Source organism: Physella acuta, unplaced genomic scaffold (assembly GCF_028476545.2).
Source record: "Physella acuta isolate Inbredline_101_S28 unplaced genomic scaffold, ASM2847654v3 ptg000396l, whole genome shotgun sequence".
In the NCBI taxonomy this organism is placed as follows: domain Eukaryota; kingdom Metazoa; phylum Mollusca; class Gastropoda; family Physidae; genus Physella; species Physella acuta.
In genome coordinates, this window is record NW_026731915.1 from 147,501 (window position 1) to 170,458 (window position 22,958).

The 22,958-nt window shown below is 34.5% G+C and overlaps 1 protein-coding gene across 4 annotated transcripts in view; it reads left to right on the top strand.

Moving 5' to 3' along the window:
• Positions 1-18,909, top strand: part of LOC131942225 (low-density lipoprotein receptor-related protein 1) — an 85,265-nt gene extending 66,356 nt beyond the window's left edge. For all 4 annotated transcript variants that reach the window (XM_059301967.1, XM_059301970.1, XM_059301968.1 and 1 more), the window contains 5 exons: positions 12-122; positions 1,260-1,370; positions 4,219-4,329; positions 12,504-12,617; positions 18,221-18,909. In XM_059301967.1, coding sequence (XP_059157950.1) covers positions 12-122; positions 1,260-1,370; positions 4,219-4,329; positions 12,504-12,617; positions 18,221-18,297 — 524 coding nt within the window. In that variant the 3' untranslated portion in view covers positions 18,298-18,909. The remainder of the gene's footprint in view (positions 1-11; positions 123-1,259; positions 1,371-4,218; positions 4,330-12,503; positions 12,618-18,220) is intronic.
• Positions 18,910-22,958: the final 4,049 nt, after the last annotated feature.

Below are 22,958 nucleotides of genomic sequence, written 5' to 3' on the forward strand. Positions count from 1 at the left end.
ATTTATACTAGCCTTCTGTAATGGCGATGCTTTCTTCTGTGGTGACGGTCAATGCATAAAAAAGCAATTAAGATGTGACAAAGTAGATCACTGCCGTAACAAAGAAGATGAAAAATATTGTGGTGAGTCTCTTCGCGAGCTGTGTAGCTCTTTGTTAAAGAAATTATATTGTCTGGTAGATTTAGGCTGAGGTGAATGCTTTCGTTTTCGACTTTTAATTTGTGTTAGGATTAAGATAATATAAAAGTATAGAATTTGAGTGAGTGTAAGGATTCTAACTTGAACATGGGGGGGGGGGGCGAGGGGTGGGGGGGAATTCCCGAGGGAGTGGGTTCATATGGTGGAATTGAAAAGTGGTACTTGCTACGAGGGAGGAAATATTCGAGGTGGGGAAATTGTCGTGGGGTTGGTGTGGTCCTGTAGCCAAAAAAATACACCTGTAATATTCTTTTTGATCACATTATAATACGTATATATATATATATATATATATATATATATATATATATATATATATATATATATATATATATATATATATATATATATGTCCATGTCCATGTCCATGTCCATGTCCATGTCCAGGTCCACGTCCATGTCCATGTCCACGTCTATGTCTATGTCTATGTCTATGTCTATGTAAATTAGTATGTCTAAGTATATGATGTATGTGTATATGTATATGTACGTGAATGTGTACGTGTATGTGTATGTGTACGTGTACGTGTACGTGTACGTGTACGTGTGCGTGTACGTGTACGTGTACGTGTACGTGTACGTGTACGTGTACGTGTGCGTGTTCGAACATCGAATACTCATTTCGGGTTAGTTTGAGTTTTTGAAAAATGAAAGTTTTTTTTTTTTTTAAATTAAAACTAGTTACATCAATACGTCATGTGTGTGAATGCTATTAGTCTGTTTTGAAAATCTCTCTCTCTCAATATATGCCTACCATGATGCTTCTTAAAAGCAAAGTCGTCCTTCCCGCGCGATGGACTTTTTTTTGGCCAAAAACAGCGTGTGTTTGATGATAGGAGAAAGAGGACTCGGGATGGTGTCTACAGAACAAAGATAATCCAACCGCAGCTACAGTATTATTTTTTACAAAAACAACAATCAAGTAAAAAATGCGAGAAATTATTTTTTTCTAAACGGCTCGCCCCCACCCCTCCACCCCCCACCCCGTTATAGTTCCGCCACTCTATGTAAGCTATAGTAAATATCTTTTAAAATTAACTTTTTTTTTTTTTTTGTACCAGCCCCTTGTAAATCTCGTCATTTCCACTGTGGTGACAAGCAATGCGTCAAAATAGAATTAAAATGTAACGGCAAAAACGACTGCCGTAACGGCAATGATGAAAAAAGTTGTGGTAAGTCTCTGCGTGAGCTGGATAGCTCCTTGTTAAAGGAATAATATTGTATTGAATTTTCACAAAAAAATGTTATGATCTTTATTTTATTTTACTTTCTTTACTATTACTAAACTAAAACTGGTGTATTTGCAATACCTGCAAACAGGCTACAAATATGCACCGGTACTATTCTTGTTGAACACCCTATATGTATATGTATAAATTTATTCGTATACATATATATATATATATATAACATATATATATATATATATATATATATATATATATATATATATATATAACATATATATATATATATATATACATATACAAATATAAATATATATATATATATATATATATATATATATATATATATATATATATATATATATGTACATATATAAATATATATATATATATATATATATATATATATATATATATATATATAATAGAATACCCGTCATCCGTTGGATAACTGTGGGTTTCGGGGGTCATCTATCAAAAAACATCACGTCTGTCACTCAGAGGCAGAGCGACCCTTCCCGGCGCCCGGGGACAAAGTTTTCGATTTGACCCCCCCCCCCCCCCGCAAGATTTCGATTTGAACCCCCCCCCCCCCCCCTCAAACTTTTGATGTGCACCCCCCCCCCCCCCACTCAAACTTTCGATTTGAACCCCCCTCAACCTTTCAATTTATTTTTCCAAACCATTTTGGCGCCCCAACATATGACCACACTATCCTTTCATATGCTTAGGACAAAGAAACAGATGAACTCTACTTCACCTGCCCTGTATCTTGCCAAGTTCAGATAGGCAACTTTATCATTCACATCTAAAAAAAAAATATTGAAAAAAAAATTTCATCGACATATTGGTCTAGAACCCGTGCCACATGCATGAGAGCCGACTACGCTACCAGCTTAGCTATTTACTCGTGACGTCACAAGTGAATTTTTATACTATACTTTTGAGTCTCCGCGCATAGATCTAGATCTAAGTCTAGTAGTAGTAACTTTCAAATTAAATTTTATCTTAAATTAGCCAAACAAAGATTTATATAAAATAATTAAGGCCTGAAATAGATTCTAGATGTAGAATTTACATTAAGTCTAGATCTAGAATTTACATTGAGTCTAGTGACCTACATCTAGGCTAGATCTAGATAGATCTAGATCTAGGCTAGCTTCATAACTTTCCTTCGACAGCTGATCTTTAGATCTAGAGAAATTTATCGTAAAACTAAATGAAAAAGACAGTTGAAAATTGATATAAGTGTTGGAACGTAATAAATACAGCAAAGGGACGTATTGTTTAAGTTATAGCCGGCAGAAAATTTGCTTTTTAACGCGTTAAACTTTTGAATGGGCCACAAAGTCTATGATGGAGTCCGCCATTTTTATTGTACCAAAAAAAGTAAACACATCAAGGGACGTCACTATCCCCACAAAGTTTATTCAAAGTATTAACATTTTTTTAAAAAATACGGTTAATTTAACAATGAATAAATCAATAAATTAATTAACGTCTTTAAATAAATTTGCGATTAACAGTCTGTCTTAAAACAAAATTTTTTCTCTACCTACATACTATTTTACAGCTTTCCACGATGAGTGCAACCATGAGCAATAGTCAATCAGGCAAACAAACAAACAAATAAATATTCAAACATGTAAACAAACTTGACTTTTAGTAGTATATAGATATATACATAACATATATATATATATAACATATATATATATATATATATATATATATATATATATATATATATATATATATATATATATATATATATATATATATATCAGCATCATAATATAATTTAGCTGACAAGATATTCATATCAACTTCACTGGAATAGTGTATATGTAAATAATATATATATATATATATATATATATATATATATATATATATATATATATATATATATACAGACAACTTAAAGTTAAATAAAGCTCCAGAATCAGTTGTTTGACAAATACATTTTACAAAACTTTGATAAAAGATATTTAATTAAACTTACAGGCAACAAAAATATGCATCATCTGTGCGACAGGTTTTAACAAGGCATATATCACTCTAATCCCAAAACCCGACTTTGATAAACTAAAGTAACTAGCACAGACCCATCTCTTTCTCAAACAGTCATTGTAAAATACTGACAAAAACTTTAGTAAGGAAGATGAAACCTACGTAACACAACACAACACAACGTAACACAACATAACATAACATTAAAATTAATGTATGGGTGCTCATCCCGTGAATGCTACACTTAACAAAGACTGTTTATATTTAAGATGGAAAAAGATTATGTAAGCCGAATTACAAAAGTCTGAATGTTTTTATTTACATTACAATACATGTATTTACATTGAGCTCAAGATAATTGAATTAAAAACAAAAGTATGTGAAACATTAAATTGAATTAACTCAAGGCAAAAATGAATGTTATGTTTTAAAGTAAAGATTACTTCGTTAAATGGTTGTTTAAATTTAACCCCCCCCCCCCCCCCCCCACCGAATAAAATTTATTAAGTATAATTGACTCGACTATCCATTTTTATTGAATTTATTATCGTTACCATCGCAATTGTATGATTTGTCTTTGATAAATTGTCTTGTTTCTTTATATTCATTTACCAGAAATTTGTAATTTATTTTTCACATTCAGATGTGTTAAAGTTTGCCTACAGCTAGCTCTATTTAAAAATAATTGAAAGAAAATTGTTGAATATATTAAAATTAATCAAGGCAGAGAGAAAATCTTTTTAGTTTACTACAAATGAACTAATCATTATGTGTAAGCCACGTTGTTATCTTTTAAAATGAACTTCGTTTTTTATATTAGGTCGTTGTTCAACCAGAGCTTTCGAATGCACTGACGGTCCATGCATCAGAGCTAATCAGAGATGTGACGGCGTCCCAGACTGCGACACCGCAGAAGATGAAATGTATTGTCGTAAGTCTATGCGCAAGCTGTATAGCTCCTTCTTACAGAGATTTTCTTGTCTTTCCGCCAAAAAATAAAAAGTACGATCTGTTGTTACTTTCCATCCTATTTCTAATCTAAAACTGGTGTTTTAACATTAACTGCAATCCCATGATGTTCACACAATCAATTCGTTCTTTATAGTTCATCTTACATATATATATATATATATATACTAGCGTACCCGTCCCCCGCGCGTTGCCGCGGGGATAGAAGTAAGTTTGACGAAATGTATTAGAAGGATTTCAGCAACGCGTTGCCAATAATATGTTCTATTACGCGTGACCGTCTTTTCTAAAAGTGAGTTATTTAAATGTAATTAATGCCTGCGCTTAGATCATAAATATAGGGTACAACTATCGTTGGCACTTGGCATCCGTTAATCGAGCGTCCTGCATAGCGAGTAAAGGGTACTACTATATTCAGCGGTAAAACTACAACAGGCTTCTAAAAATAAATTTGTAACGCGAGGAAATCCTTCGGTACAGTTTCGTCACCTTGCCAAAGATTAAAAAATAACTTTCTGAATCTGAGGAGCCTACTTTAGAGTTTCGTCACTTTGCGAATATATTATTGCATATATTATTAGATACTCCAGTCAGAAATTGAGATCGAGCATCTAATAATAGACCATTAGTAACGCTAGCATATTGCATCAGTCACACTGATATTTAAAACACGTCAAATAATTTTTTTTACGTGTAAAAGAAAAAAATCCTGTTCATTTGTGTCACTTTAGCGATTGACGAAATCTGCATCATTATTAACAGGATGCTATTTGGCCGATGGCGCCTGTTAGTTTTAAGAAGCCAGGGGTCGTACGCCGCGCCTATGCGGGTGGGGGTCCTGAGAGCGCCCCTCTAAGTCTCTGGCACAGAGGCGATCACCGAAGTTTGTTCTACCATATATTTCGGTGAGTGAGTAATGTACACTCAAGATTTTCATGCGGTAGTGTAGGTAAACACGTGTCCTGATATTTATGATCCAAGAACAGGCATTGTTTACATTTAAATAACTCATTTTTAGAAAAGAAGGTCACGCGTCTAAGAACATATAATTATAATTGATAACGCGTTGGTGAAATCCTAATATATTTCGTCAAACTTTCTTCTATTCTCGCGGCAACGCGCGGGGGTCGGGTACGCTAGTATATTTATAAAGCAATGTATGTCTCTCTCTGTGTGTATGTGTGTGTGTGTGTGTGTGTGTGTGTGTGTGTGTGTGTGTCCTTTATGCATAACTACACCTCTCATCACATCGCCGTGAAACTTTGGGAAATAGTTGAGAATATTCCTGGGGAGGTTTCTGCGAAAATAAAAATTTAAAATTAGCAGGGGTGGCGCCCCGACAAGGCGCGATTAGTTTTTTTCTATATACGGTATATAAAAATAAAAGTCGATTTTGGTTTGGCATCGTTCATCCGATAGCCATGAGTCTTTGAGGAGTTCATTATACCACTCTAGGGAAGGGTTGTGTAAAAAAATAATTTTTAATTTCGCAAGGGCGGCGCCACGGGAGGGTCCGATTTTTCTCTATATACGGTATATAAAAATAACGTTCATCCCATAGCCATGAGACTTTGGGGGAGTTGATTAGAACAATTCAGGGAAGGGTTCTGTAAAACAAAATTCTTTTTTAATTACGCAAGGGCGGCGCCACGGGAGGCTGCAATTTTTCTCCATATACGGTTTATAAAAATAAAAGTCTATTTCGGTTTCACTTCGTTCATCCGTGTACCTTGAAACTTTGGGGAGATGATTAGATCACTCAATGGTAGGGTTCTGCAAAAAAATATTGTTTAATATTGCAAGGGCGGCGCCCCCGGTAGGGGAAGCGATTTTTTTTCTCTATACACGGTCTTTAAAATAAAACTCGGATGCGGTTCATTCGAGTGCCATGAAACTTTAGGAAGTAGATGAGAATACTCCCGAGAATATTTCTGCGAAAAAGAAAACTAAAGTTTCTTATGGGCGGCGCCATATAGGGTACAACTTTCGTCAATACACGGTTTGGCGCCCAGAGTTTTAGAGCGACTATGTTGGCACTTGACACTCGTTAATCGAGCGTCCTGCATAGCGAGTAAGGAGTACTACTATATTCAGCGGTAAAACTACAACAGTCTTCTAAAAATAACTTTGTAACGCGAGGAAATCCTTCTGTACAGTTTCGTCACCTTGCCAAAAATGAAAAAAAAACTTTTTGAATATGAGGAGCCTACTGTAGAGTTTCGTCACTTTGCGAATGATGCAATAATCATCTACTATTAGACAATCCAGTCAGAAATTGAGATCGAGCATCTAATAATAGACCATTAGTAACGCTAGCATATTGCATCAGTCACACTGATGTTTAAAACATGTCAAATACTTTTTTTACGTGTTAAAGAAAAAAAGCCTGCTCATTTGTGGCACTTTAGCGAATGATGACATCTGCATCATTATTAACAGGATGCTATTTGGCACGATGGCGCCTATTACTTTTAAGGAGCCAGGGGTCGTACGCCGCGCCCTATGCGGTAGTGTAATCGGGCAGAGGCGTAGCGACCCGGGGGCAGGGGGGTACATATGTCCCCGGGCGCCGACCCTAGGGGCGCCAAAATAAGCTAATTTTAGTTGCTATTTTGAATTATAAATATAAAAAATATAGGGGGGGGGGGGCGCCAAATCGAAAGTTCGTCCCCGGGCGCCGGGAGGGTTCGCTACGCCTCTGTAATCGGGGGGGGGGGGGGCCCTGAGAGCGCCACTGTACGTCTCTGACACATGGGCAGCCACCGAAGTGTGTTCTAGCATATTATTTCGGTGAGTGATTAATGTACACTCAGTGTTTACATGCGGTAGTGTAGGTAAGCCTGTGTCCCAATATTTATGATTTAAGTGCAGGCAATGTTTACATTTAAATAACTCACTTTTAGAAAAGACGGTCACGCGTCTAAGAACATATTATGATTGGTAACGCGTGGGTGAAATCTTTCTTATACATTTCGTAATACTTTCTTCTATCCCCGCGGCAAAGCGTGGGGGACGGGTACGCTAGTATATATATATATATATATATATATATATATATATATATATATATATATATATATATATATATATATATATATAACTTAAAAGCCAGTATGCCTGCAAATATTATAGAAATTTGGTGAATGATTATCGAAATATAATCATTTGAACAACCCGCCTATTATTTCTAGCGCTAAAAATCTCGGCGCAAAACGAATATTGCGATTTCTGTCAGTATACTTTTGATCAGCAACGCACCCGCTCGGCGCAATGGCACAATTTTACACAACAGCAATCGAAGTATTTAAAGGTAAGGATATTAGATTAATTATGTTAATATATTCTATTTTATTCTATCATTTTAAAGAATAATAAACAAAGAGTATTTGTTTAATATAGCCTGTTTTCAGTTAGATTTTGTAGAAACCAAACTGTCTTGTCTACATTTTATTAAGATAACGCAATGATTTGAAACTCGGTCTAAGTCTAAGTTCTAGAATCTATATACATATTATTCGTATCAAATCTCCACTAACTTGTGCAATAAATATAATTATTTTTATTTATTACTAGCTTTAGACTGAGGGTTTATCTTCGTGTTTTAAGAAATGTTTTATATGGAAGTTACAACATGTTTGGCCTACAATAAACTACCTGGAACTTAAATTTAAATCTAAAACGGTAATTAACATACAATAATTATAAGTATTTTATGTTTACATTTCAGATCAAACTTGAAATTATTTAATCACATGATCTGAAATTGTATTTACAGATGCTACCATACAGCAGAGCGAGAAGGGCCTGGTACGTCGGACTCCCAAGTCCCCTACATTATAGCTGGGGGGGGGGGTGGAGGGGTGAGGTGCAAGACTGCCGCGAACCAAAAAGGGTCTGCTCTCGACCCTAACCAGATATTCAGATATTTTGACTGTAAGCTGCGGCCTTCACGTGGCTTCGGAAGAGTGCCCCTAGCCGGACCAAGCTCATGACCCCCCTAATGGGTGCGGAATGGCTAGTGGTAGCCAACAGCAGCTAGAGGTTTTTGATCTGGCCGAACGCCCCCCCCCCCCCCACGATCAAGCTGGGTACCAGGCTGTAGGTCGACGTCCTGCGTCTTGTGGGTGGGGAAGGAAAGCCCGGTGAGAGCCAACGGAAGAAGCGACCGATGTGTGGGAAACTCTTGTGGTCGTAGTTTGCAACACTGAGGACTGCCTGGCTAATGGAAGTCAATCTTCTGAGCCGGTTTCCGTATAGAGAGAGAGAGAGAGAGCAGAGCGAGAAGGCTACTTCAAATTTACTTGCAAACTCAAGCTGTCAAGCAAGACAATTGTATAATTTCAGTAGTCACAAAAATATTTTTGTCAGACTTACCAACCATAGATCAGTTTAATCTTTTGAGATACCAGACTCCATCTCCCAACCAGCTCCCTCAACAGATCATCTTCTCTCAACACAACACTCTTACCACGTAAGAGATCAGCCTCTCTCAACACAACACTCTTACCACATAAGAAATCAGCCTCTCTTACCAGTCTTACCAAGCAAGTAATCAGCCTCTATTAACAGACTATTTTCAAGCTTATCTGACTAGTTTTACTAAAGAACAGACCAGCCTCTCTTAACTGACCAGTCTTATCTGACTAGTTTTACTAAAGAATAGACCAGCCTCTCTTAACTGCCCAGTCTTATCTGACTTGTCTTTCTTAAGAACAGACCAGCCTCTCTAAACTGATCAGTCTTATCTGACTAGTTTTACTAAAGAACAGACCAGCCTCTCCAGGAATTCAATGCGACAGACACTACAATGCAACTCAGAAGCTACTATCTACTTTAAAGTCAATTAGCGGATGTTTGGTAATATAGAAACTATGATCACATCTGTGGCCCCTGACCATTTGTACAAGAAAAGCAGAAAGTTTTAAGTTGTCACCTGCGAGAACAATGTAATATCACATTTTTTTATAATTAACCCAATTTCAAAACATTTAACCCACTTTAATATTTTCATGTGAATTTTAAAAAATTAAAAAAATAAAAACTAAACACATACTTTTTATTTGGTTGCATTTTTCTTTGATGCCCATTTTAGAAACTAGGTAAACCATAAAGTTTCCCCTTTCATACCTGACGGTCTATGGGGCAAGTGAAGTAGAGTTCACTTGTTTCTGTGACCTCGCATATGAAGAGATAGTGTGGTCAGCACTATGCCCAGCCGCCTTTACTTTCCCTAACAGGAGTTAGGTACCCATCAGAGTTGGGTGGACTCAGGGACGGTCTACTGACTAGGTAAACCATAAGTAATTATTACTTAAAACCATACTTAAATATCGCTACTAGAATCCATCTCATTATGTGTAGAATAAACTCAAAAAATAAAATTTGAGCACAAAATTAGATTCTCGACTAGCTGCATTCCCGTGCTTCACCACGGTAAATCTTTTTCAAATATAACAACTTGGGAATAGAATAAAACTAAACACAACACAAACACAACACAACACAAAAGCAAACACAAAAACAAACATAAACACAGAAAAAAATAAAAAATACAATGAATACACAAACACAACATAAACACAAAGACAACACAAACCCAAAAAAAAAGCACAAAAGAAAACAAAAGCACAACACAAACGAAAACACAAACGCAACACATAAACACAAACACATAAGAAAAAACAAACGCAACACAAAAACAAAAGGAAACACAAATACAACACAAACGAAAACACAAACGCACCACACAAACACAAACACAAAAGAAAAACCAAACGCAAATAAAAACACAAAATGAAAACAAAATCACAACAATTGAAATACAAATGCAAACCCAAAAAAAAAGAAAAACAACCACCACTCATAATATAAACACAACTTAAATGCACACATAAACGCATATTGCTCACAGTCTAATCCGTGACGCCAAACAGCACCCTGTCCGAGCGCCTGCGGACGCGCCTGATTCAGTGAATCACTATAAAAAACCCAGCTTGTCCGCAAACCGAAAGATATATTAATAATAAGTAAACAGTACGTTCAGTGTATAAAATAAATAAAAGGCAGTATTTAAGATATCCGTGTTTTACCTACCATATTGCACTTCATCGATTCATGCTTTTTTCATTACTTTAAATTTAAAAGAATTTACAAAAGTTTCATGAATAAACACATTGCGCACTTAATGAACCAGATGACGCGTGTATAATAGTACGTTCAGTGATTAAAATAAATAAAAGAGAGCTTTTTATCAATCCATGCTAATTATAATATTTTAACAATACTGTCCTCTTAGAATAACAGTACGTTCAGTGATTAAAATAAATAAAAGAGAGCTTTTAATCAATCCATGCTAATTATATTATTTTAACAATAATGTCCTCTTAAACGTCTGCAGAATCTGCATTAAAATTTTGCTAATTATATTATTCCAACAATAATTCCCTCTTGGAGATTTTGCACTAACATTTTTTTTCTTATTAGCGTGAGTTGAATTCAGTGTTTCTTCCAGACTTTTTTCTCCGGGGGGGGGGGGGGCACTTGAAATTTTCCGGGGGGGGGGACGGAGGGCGGTAAACTTTCTTCGGGGGGGGGGGGCGGACACTGTTAAAAGTATATATTTTCTATATAAATTATATAAATTTCATTTAGTTCGGGGGGGGGGGGGGGGGCGGTAAAAAAATTTTCGGGGGGCGAAGTCCCATCGAAGAGATGCCTGGAAGAAACTCTGGTTGAATTTATTTTTAAATACCTCCCATGACAAAATTACAAAACAGTTTAATTAATTAGTTGTTTCGAACCTACTGTTATTAAAATGTATCCACTTTTTCTAAGATTCTAATATTCTAAACGAAAATGATATTTAACATTGATCCGTTTAATATGTTTTTGCAATTGCGTGTATTTAATATTTTCTTAACGTTATTCGAAACAGTAAAAACTGTAGCAACTATAAAAAAAAATTTAAGTCGTTATATAAACAAACCCTACTCTATTACTAAAATAAGACACTGCGATGCAAGTAAAAAACACGACATGTGATGTGTTTATTTTTATGGTTCCAACATCTATAGCGATGACGAAAGGACTGACACACTACCTAGCCGCTTATATTATAGATATTATTAGGTGTTAATGACAACTTAAAATCATAAACACAAAGAAATCATGCTCCTTAGAAAAACGAACTAACTTGGCTGAGACAGAAATTCTCGGTTCAAAACAGTTAAGTCTGTGCGCACAGATAGACGGTACGGCAGCGAGAGTTTTAGATCGAGCCAATAGCGTAAATAGGATTTTTGGGCCCCTATGCAAAAATTATTAGTGAGCCTGATTCGTCAACGTTTGGATACAATGGAGTTAAACGAAGGAATCAAGTGTTACTTAAGATTGAGGGTTTTCAATAATATAAATATTCTGTACATTATGTATTTTATCCGTCCTGATTGTGTATTTATACTATATTATAATGAAGGCCTACAACCCCGTAGATTTGTAAAAATGTTACAGGCTTACGGTTAATTTTTTAAAGTAACCAAACACAGTAGCGTGGGAGCGCTAGACTGATAACCCGATAGTTTCGAGTTCGAATCCGGGTTCAAGTTAGTGGAACGTCCTTGAGTCCACCCAACTCAGTAATAGGTACCTAACTCACGTTAGGGAAAGTAAAGGTAGCTTGGCATAGTGCTGACCACATTATCCCTTTATATTACGAGGTCAAGAAACATATGAACTCCACTTCACCTGCCCAATGGATCGTTAGTCGACACCATCACAAAACATTGTAAAATTTACTGTCAAAACTGTGTTATATCCAGCTAAAATAATAAAAGATAAGTGAGAGAGGGCTAACACTTCACCGAAAGTGCACAGTTGTTGGGGGCGATGGAGTGACACCTTTAGTAAACCCGTATTGTAACCGACCTTATGACGCAACTAACCAAACACATTTTTTTTTTAAATTGCTCATGATTGAGTTAGATCTGTCTTTTTGCCATGCTTTTAACTTTGCAAAATTATTAATAAGTTGCTTGATATTCATTTTAGCTGCTCCTCAAAACGATAAGTAATTCTATCATATGATTTGTCTATTCAAAGACGAAATTTAAAAAAAAATTAGCTTAATTCGTTTTACAGAAAAATGCAACCGTGGCGCTTTCCACTGTGGGAGTATACCTCTTTGTGTTCCTAAGAAAAAAAAATGTGACAACTACAATGACTGTGGAAACCGTCACGATGAAATCGATTGTCGTAAGTGCAACTGCTATGTTTTTGTAATTCACCAGGAGTCTGGGGGGGGGGGGGGGGGGATGGGGAAAGGATGCAATAAGTAACATGCTGCTTTTGGTACAATTATTTGACTAATGCCTAACATATGAATGTACGAACCGTATTTTCAAGGAAGGGTAGGCGTGTTGATGTTAAAATATAGAATTAGGAAACGTGTATGTGTTTCTGCTATGAGTGTACTTGTACTTGTACATGTACATGTACATGTACTTGTACTTGTACTTGTACTTGTACTTGTACTTGTACTTGTACTTGTACTTGTACTTGTACTTGTACTTGTACTTGTACATGTACATGTACATGTACTCGTACTCGTACTTGTACTTGTACTTGTACTTGTACTTGTACTTGTACTTGTACTTGTACTTGTACTTGTACTTGTACTTGTACTTGTACTTGTACTTGTACTTGTACTTGTACTTGTACTTGTACTTGTACTTGTACTTGTACTTGTACTTGTACTTGTACTTGTACTTGTACTTGTACTTGTACTTGTACTTGTACTTGTACTTGTACTTGTACTTGTACTTGTACTTGTACTTGTACTTGTACTTGTACTTGTACTTGTACTTGTACTTGTACTTGTACTTGTACTTGTACTTGTACTTGTACTTGTACTTGTACTTGTACTTGTACTTGTACTTGTACTTGTACTTGTACTTGTACTTGTACTTGTACTTGTACTTGTACTACTTTTACTACTTGTACTACTTGTACTACTTGTACTACTTGTACTTGTACTTGTACTTGTACTTGTACTTGTACTTGTACTTGTACTTGTACTTGTACTTGTACTTGTACTTGTACTTGTACTTGTACTTGTACTTGTACTTGTACTTGTACTTGCACTTGTACTTGTACTTGTACTTGTACTTGTACTTGTGCTTGTACTTGTACTTGTACTTGTACTTGTACTTGTACTTGTACTTGTACTTGTACTTGTACTTGTACTTGTACTTGTACTTGTACTTGTACTTGTACTACTTTTACTACTTTTACTACTTGTACTACTTGTACTACTTGTACTAATTGTACTACTTGTACTACTTGTACTTGTACTTGTACTTGTACTTGTACTTGTACTTGTACTTGTACTTGTACTTGTACTTGTACTTGTACTTGTACTTGTACTTGTACTTGTACTTGTACTTGTACTTGTACTTGTACTTGTACTTGTACTTGTACTTGTACTTGTACTTTTACTTGCACTTGTACTTGTACTTGTACTTGTACTTGTACTTGTACTTGTACTTGTACTTGTACTTGTACTTGTACTTGTACTTGTACTTGTACTTGTACTTGTACTTGTACTTGTACTTGTACTTGTACTTGTACTTGTACTTGTACTTGTACTTGTACTTGTACTTGTACTTGTACTTGTACTTGTACTTGTACTTGTACTTGTACTTGTACTTGTACTTGTACTTGTACTTGTACTTGTACTTGCACTTGCACTTGTACTTGTACTTGTACTTGTACTTGTACTTGTACTTGTACTTGTACTACTTGTACTATTTGTACTACTTGTACTACTTGTACTACTTGTACTACTTGTACCACTTGTACTACTTGTACTACTTGTACTACTTGTACTACTTGTACTACTTGTACTACTTGTACTTGTACATGTACATGTACTTGTACTTGTACTTGTACTTGTACTACTTGTACTACTTGTACTACTTGTACTACTTGTACTACTTGTACTACTTGTACTACTTGTACTTGTACTTGTACTTGTACTTGTACTTGTACTTGTACTTGTACTTGTACTTGTACTTGTACTTGTACTTGTACTTGTACTTGTACTTGTACTTGTACTTGTACTTGTACTTGTACTTGTACTTGTACTTGTACTTGTACTTGTACTTGTACTTGTACTTGTACTTGTACTTGTACTTGTACTTGTACTTGTACTTGTACTTGTACTTGTACTTGTACTTGTACTTGTACTTGTACTTGTACTTGTACTTGTACTTGTACTTGTACTTGTACTTGTACTTGTACTTGTACTTGTACTTGTACTTGTACTTGTACTTGTACTTGTACTTGTACTTGTACTTGTACTTGTACTTGTACTTGTACTTGTACTTGTACTTGTACTTGTACTTGTACTACTTTTACTACTTTTACTACTTTTACTACTTGTACTACTTGTACTACTTGTACTAATTGTACTACTTGTACTACTTGTACTTGTACTTGTACTTGTACTTGTACTTGTACTTGTACTTGTACTTGTACTTGTACTTGTACTTGTACTTGTACTTGTACTTGTACTTGTACTTGTACTTGTACTTGTACTTGTACTTTTACTTGCACTTGTACTTGTACTTGTACTTGTACTTGTACTTGTACTTGTACTTGTACTTGTACTTGTACTTGTACTTGTACGTGTACTTGTACTTGTACTTGTACTTGTACTTGTACTTGTACTTGTACTTGTACTTGTACTTGTACTTGTACTTGTACTTGTACTTGTACTTGTACTTGTACTTGTACTTGTACTTGTACTTGTACTTGTACTTGTACTTGCACTTGCACTTGTACTTGTACTTGTACTTGTACTTGTACTTGTACTTGTACTTGTACTTGTACTACTTGTACTATTTGTACTACTTGTACTACTTGTACTACTTGTACTACTTGTACCACTTGTACTACTTGTACTACTTGTACTACTTGTACTACTTGTACTACTTGTACTACTTGTACTTGTACATGTACATGTACTTGTACTTGTACTTGTACTTGTACTTGTACTTGTACTTGTACTTGTACTTGTACTTGTACTTGTACTTGTACTTGTACTTGTACTTGTACTTGTACTTGTACTTGTACTTGTACTTGTACTTGTACTTGTACTTGTACTTGTACTTGTACTTGTACTTGTACTTGTACTTGTACTTGTACTTGTACTTGTACTTGTACTTGTACTTGTACTTGTACTTGTACTTGTACTTGTACTTGTACTTGTACTTGTACTTGTACTACTTTTACTACTTGTACTACTTGTACTACTTGTACTACTTGTACTTGTACTTGTACTTGTACTTGTACTTGTACTTGTACTTGTACTTGTACTTGTACTTGTACTTGTACTTGTACTTGTACTTGTACTTGTACTTGTACTTGCACTTGTACTTGTACTTGTACTTGTACTTGTACTTGTGCTTGTACTTGTACTTGTACTTGTACTTGTACTTGTACTTGTACTTGTACTTGTACTTGTACTTGTACTTGTACTTGTACTTGTACTTGTACTTGTACTACTTTTACTACTTTTACTACTTGTACTACTTGTACTACTTGTACTAATTGTACTACTTGTACTACTTGTACTTGTACTTGTACTTGTACTTGTACTTGTACTTGTACTTGTACTTGTACTTGTACTTGTACTTGTACTTGTACTTGTACTTGTACTTGTACTTGTACTTGTACTTGTACTTGTACTTGTACTTGTACTTGTACTTGTACTTGTACTTTTACTTGCACTTGTACTTGTACTTGTACTTGTACTTGTACTTGTACTTGTACTTGTACTTGTACTTGTACTTGTACTTGTACTTGTACTTGTACTTGTACTTGTACTTGTACTTGTACTTGTACTTGTACTTGTACTTGTACTTGTACTTGTACTTGTACTTGTACTTGTACTTGTACTTGTACTTGTACTTGTACTTGTACTTGTACTTGTACTTGTACTTGTACTTGTACTTGTACTTGTACTTGTACTTGCACTTGCACTTGTACTTGTACTTGTACTTGTACTTGTACTTGTACTTGTACTTGTACTACTTGTACTATTTGTACTACTTGTACTACTTGTACTACTTGTACTACTTGTACCACTTGTACTACTTGTACTACTTGTACTACTTGTACTACTTGTACTACTTGTACTACTTGTACTTGTACATGTACATGTACTTGTACTTGTACTTGTACTTGTACTACTTGTACTACTTGTACTACTTGTACTACTTGTACTACTTGTACTACTTGTACTACTTGTACTTGTACTTGTACTTGTACTTGTACTTGTACTTGTACTTGTACTTGTACTTGTACTTGTACTTGTACTTGTACTTGTACTTGTACTTGTACTTGTACTTGTACTTGTACTTGTACTTGTACTTGTACTTGTACTTGTACTTGTACTTGTACTTGTACTTGTACTTGTACTTGTACTTGTACTTGTACTTGTACTTGTACTTGTACTTGTACTTGTACTTGTACTTGTACTTGTACTTGTACTTGTACTTGTACTTGTACTTGTACTTGTACTTGTACTTGTACTTGTACTTGTACTTGTACTTGTACTTGTACTTGTACTTGTACTTGTACTTGTACTTGTACTTGTACTTGTACTTGTACTTGTACTTGTACTTGTACTTGTACTTGTACTTGTACTTGTACTTGTACTACTTTTACTACTTTTACTACTTTTACTACTTGTACTACTTGTACTACTTGTACTAATTGTACTACTTGTACTACTTGTACTTGTACTTGTACTTGTACTTGTACTTGTACTTGTACTTGTACTTGTACTTGTACTTGTACTTGTACTTGTACTTGTACTTGTACTTGTACTTGTACTTGTACTTGTACTTTTACTTGCACTTGTACTTGTACTTGTACTTGTACTTGTACTTGTACTTGTACTTGTACTTGTACTTGTACTTGTACTTGTACGTGTACTTGTACTTGTACTTGTACTTGTACTTGTACTTGTACTTGTACTTGTACTTGTACTTGTACTTGTACTTGTACTTGTACTTGTACTTGTACTTGTACTTGTACTTGTACTTGTACTTGTACTTGTACTTGTACTTGCACTTGCACTTGTACTTGTACTTGTACTTGTACTTGTACTTGTACTTGTACTTGTACTTGTACTACTTGTACTATTTGTACTACTTGTACTACTTGTACTACTTGTACTACTTGTACCACTTGTACTACTTGTACTACTTGTACTACTTGTACTACTTGTACTACTTGTACTACTTGTACTTGTACATGTACATGTACTTGTACTTGTACTTGTACTTGTACTACTTGTACTACTTGTACTACTTGTACTACTTGTACTACTTGTACTACTTGTACTACTTGTACTACTTGTACTTGTACTTGTACTTGTACTTGTACTTGTACTTGTACTTGTACTTGTACTTGTACTTGTACTTGTACTTGTACTTGTACTTGTACTTGTACTTGTACTTGTACTTGTACTTGTACTTGTACTTGTACTTGTACTTGTACTTGTACTTGTACTTGTACTTGTACTTGTACTTGTACTTGTACTTGTACTTGTACTTGTACTTGTACTTGTACTTGTACTTGTACTTGTACTTGTACTTGTACTTGTACTTGTACTTGTACTTGTACTTGTACTTGTACTTGTACTTGTACTTGTACTTGTACTTGTACTTGTACTACTTGTACTTGTACTACTTGTACTTGTACTACTTGTTTTTGTACTTGTAGCTCTTCTTGTACTGACTCTTCCAATATGATGCCCAATTAATACGGCTTCACTTTTGCCTACACAGCGTCGAAAAAATGCAAGGGGATTGGATTTTGCTACCTACCCGCCTGGATCGTACAGGGATCACTCGAGTCGGATTAGCCACACTACGTTGTCTCGCGTGACTACAGAGGCACATCTTCACAATATATGTGTATTAATGTTTATCACATATTCACATTCTATGTGTATTAATGTATATCGTATCTTCACATTCTATGTGTATTAATGTAAATCACATCTTCACATTCTATGTGTTAATGTATATCACATCTTCACATTCTATGTGGATTAATGTATATCACATCTTCACATTCTATGTATTAATGTATATCACATCTTCACATTCTATGTGTATGTCAAAAGGAAAAAAAAGTAATCTACCAGTAGACTGAGATCAGTCTCTACGATGCGCGAACAGTTTTTATTTAAAATTATCCTTTTACTGAAGCCAATTAACAAACGTTATACTTTAATCCTATTTCCATTTGTTCATAGCATGTAATTCGTTTTCTTTATGGGGATTTTTGGTTTATTTAAGTTAGTTTGTCTATTTATTTTTTTTGCTCGCTTGTGGTACAATTTCTCCCCTGTGCATGTAACAAATACCTTTTAATAATTGTTTTGTTTTAATTATTGAGTCCTACTTTTTAATAATTACACATTAAAACCATGCTTTCTGTTTTCAATTGACAATAAAGTTGGCGTCAACATAAAAAAATCAGTTTGTCTTGAATTTTTTAATTTTTTATTAATTATTCTCCTTAAAGGGGTACTAATTGTAACAGACTGTACTTTTAGTTTTGTTTATCTATTTCATATTTAGCATGAACGTATATGAAAGTAGAATACATGGCCAACGGAAGGACTGTGCGAGCGACTAATCAGGTTTTTTCCATGCTTTTTGTTATATCGCTCACTGTCGTTAGGGGAGAGAATCCTAATATATAAAAGCCCATGTGCGCACTTCTCTCTCTCTGTCTGGAAAATATTTTTACAAGCTGTCATACTAGTATCTTCAGCGATATACGGAGAACTTGATACGGACTTTTGTTGAAAATAATATGGTAGATGTTTTAAAAGTATAAACAAAATTTTATTTAAAGAAGAAAAATAAAAATAAAGGCATATTCGAATGCAGAAAAACATTTTTTTAATTATGCAACCGGAAAAGTGTTTATAGTTGAGACACGGGCACCGAAATCGATGAAGTCACATGTCATATGTTTAAAGTACGGAAACGTATTCAACACTATAAAAGACTTAATACAATTTTACACGAGGCCATCACCAAAATTTAACAAAATCCAACATTGGGAATATTTAAAACAAGACATTAAGCGGGTATCTATTCAATATGCATGTAGCATTAATAGCGTAAGGGCCCACATAGAAATTTAACTCGAAAAACAACTAAGTACACTTAAAGGAACCAACAACAACAAAGAACAAATAGACTTAACATAGCCCCACCTTGTTTCGCATCATTTATTATTTGTCATTCAGTATTCTATTGTTGCTTATTTGTGTATTCTTTTATGAGAACACTGTTAACCAATTTTGTACCTTTTTTCTTCTTCTTCTTCGTTCTTAATTGAGAATATGGTGGAGGATTTTGACCTTTAAAACTCCACTGTATCCCCACACCCGTGATAGCTACACGCCTACCCATCCCTAACCTGCCGGTACTAAACATTTAAATTAACATAAACACCGACTTGAACATACAAACCTTTCACCCTCCCGCTAAATCGCTCTTATAGCAATCTGATCGTCAAACCCTCCCCCCCCCTCCCACACACACTATAAATAGTAACACCTCAGCAGTTAGATCACACAGCACAGAATTTGACGCTTGGCTTGCCTTAAACAAACACAGACACCCTCTCCACGCCTCGTCAGACACATCTACCCCCTCCCCCCACCCCCTCTGTCCACTTCACCCTCAGACATGATAACCCCACATTTCCTTTAACTGTTCCAACGACCCCATCACCCACCCCAACATCCATTTCGAATATTTATTCATTTACTTATTTAAATTTCTAAATCTTGCTTCTTTCCCCTCATCTTTCACACAGCAACCTTTTGAAAACTCAATGCGACCAGTACATAAATAAACACTCTTTCAGCTGGTCAACATATTTTGTTTGCCTACATAGAAAATGCTTCACTGTCCAATTACTTTTAAAAAACAACATAAATTCCATTGAAAATGTGGGTTTTTAACGGGATCATTTAAGGTTTTAATCAATTAGTGCATTTAATATGGTGTTGACTAATTATGTATATAATTTGGTTTTAATTTTTCTAATAGGTATTAGTAGCCTATGTTATTTTAAATGTGTCGGACATTTATCTATTTAGTTATTTCTTTGAGTTGTCACTAATATCGTTAAACCTGTAGTAAAGCACATTGCGTTTTGACCAATTACTATTTTATAAAATATTCTTCTGAAAAATGTAGGCCTATAACATTAAAAATATATAGACCTCTACTTCACGACTAACGGGTACCGACGGCTAGTGAAGGATATAAAAGGGGGAGTGTAAGGTGGACAATGGTGTGCCTGTATAGAAGAATGTAAGCCGTCACCATATCACTCTGTTACTGGATTGTACTTGTATTTTTATCTATCTAGCTATCTGTATACTTCAAAAACTTAAGTTTATTTACTTGTTTGTATATTTATTTGTTTTTTTTTTGTGTGTGTTTTTTTTTGTCTGTTTGGTTACAGGAGAGAATCTGCACTATGTGTAGAGCTGTAAAATAGTATTTAAGTAGAGAACAATGTTCTTTTTTACCAAACTGTTAATCACAAATTAATTTAAAGACGTTGCTTAATTTATTAATATAATCATTGGTAGATTTACCACTTTAATTATAAATTTACAAAACAATGACTTAACATATAGTGACATCACGCGATTTATTTAATTTTTATGACAATAATGGCGACTTCCATCGAAGATTTTGTTGCCCATTCAAAAGTTAAACGCATTACAAAGCTAATTTTCCGTCGGCTATAACTTTAACGATTCGTCCATTTGCTATTTGTATTATGTTCAAACACTATTATCAATTTTCAACAGTTCTTCTAATTTGAGTACACAATAAATTTCTCTAGATCTAGTTTTAATAATTGTCGCTAATACTGTCTGAGTCCTCTGCATTGGGTGTCTGGTGGCATGGTAGTTCTGCCCCTGGTGAACATTCACTTTGTTTAAATTACAAAATCTCGTAACTGAGCCTGTTAGAAAACTAATTATTTGAACGAAGCTTTTTTTTTATTTGACATCTAATTAAAAAGCGTTGTAAAATTATGATGAATGCATTTAATACAGTGTATGTTATTTTGCTTATCATTATAATGATATTGTATTTTGTATTTTATGTAATAAAAATAAATTATGAAAAATGTCTTTTAAAAACCTCTTATGGGAAATCACTCCGGATTTATTTTATTAAACTGTATCAGACTGTACTTTGCATTATAATGTAATGAAGAGCAGTATGGACACAAAAGAACAATTACTTCAATGTTACCGATCGGTTTTATCATTTGCGTGTTGAAGTGGTCCAAACATGTGAAATATTACACTTTAATATAGTAGAAATTATATGAAAATGTGAAATATTATACTTCGATACAATCGAGATACTGAAGAAAACTATGGTGACCTTAGTGTATAGATTTATACATCTATAAGATTATTATAAATGAAAAGAGAAATACTACTTTTTTAAATTTATTAACTTCCATTAACATCAATGACATAAAACACTGACACAAGTAACAATTACAAAATAATTTCTCCTTTTAGGTACTTCACATTTTGTTGTAAAGTAAAGTGAAGCTTCCCTTTCAAACCTGACGGTCCATGGGGCAAGTGAAGTAGAGTTCACTTGTTACTGTGACCTCGGCATATGAAGAGATAGTGTGGTCAGCACTATGCCCAGCCGCCTTTACTTTCCCTAACGTGAGTTAGGCACCCATCATAGTTGGGTGGACTCAGGAACGGTCTACTGACTTGAACCCGGATTCGACAACATTATGTTGTGCTGAATCTAAAATAGCGCTAATAAAATAACAAGTTAAATAATTATCTTTTATTTAGAAAAATAAAAAAATTTATAAACTATTTAACTTCAACTACCACACTCCATATCTTAAGAAATTTTAAAATACATATATTTTTTTTTTAAATTCATTAAAACAAAAACAAAATTTCAAACACATATTCTTCAATTTTTACTAAAGATAAAGTTTCTTTTTCCTCTCTCATACGAATCGGATTTTTTAAAAACTGTATTCGGTTGTGGAGAACCCCAGTATAAACGAAAGTGCAGAATGTTTTTAGAATTTAACAGCCAAACATTGATGCCATTTATGGTTAATCCATTAACATGCTTATAACACTTCAATTGTAATTTTAAAGTTTTTTTTGTTTTTAAATTTATTTTAAAGCAGACCAATCCTACCATCGAAACACAAAATGTAAAATTATTTACTTCTTTCTCACTTTCTCTTTGGTTTTTTTATTAAAACCACGTGAAAACTTCAGTTGATCGAGATTAGAAAGATATTACAGCAAAACATACAAGTAAATAAGTACCATACAAGCAAAACCATGAAATTGTTTGATAAATGAGTTAAGTATTTTCTTAAATTATTATTTTAGTATAATAATAATATAATATTTTAATAATAATATCGAATGTTATACGAAATATATAACTGTCTAGGTGGTGGCTAAATTGG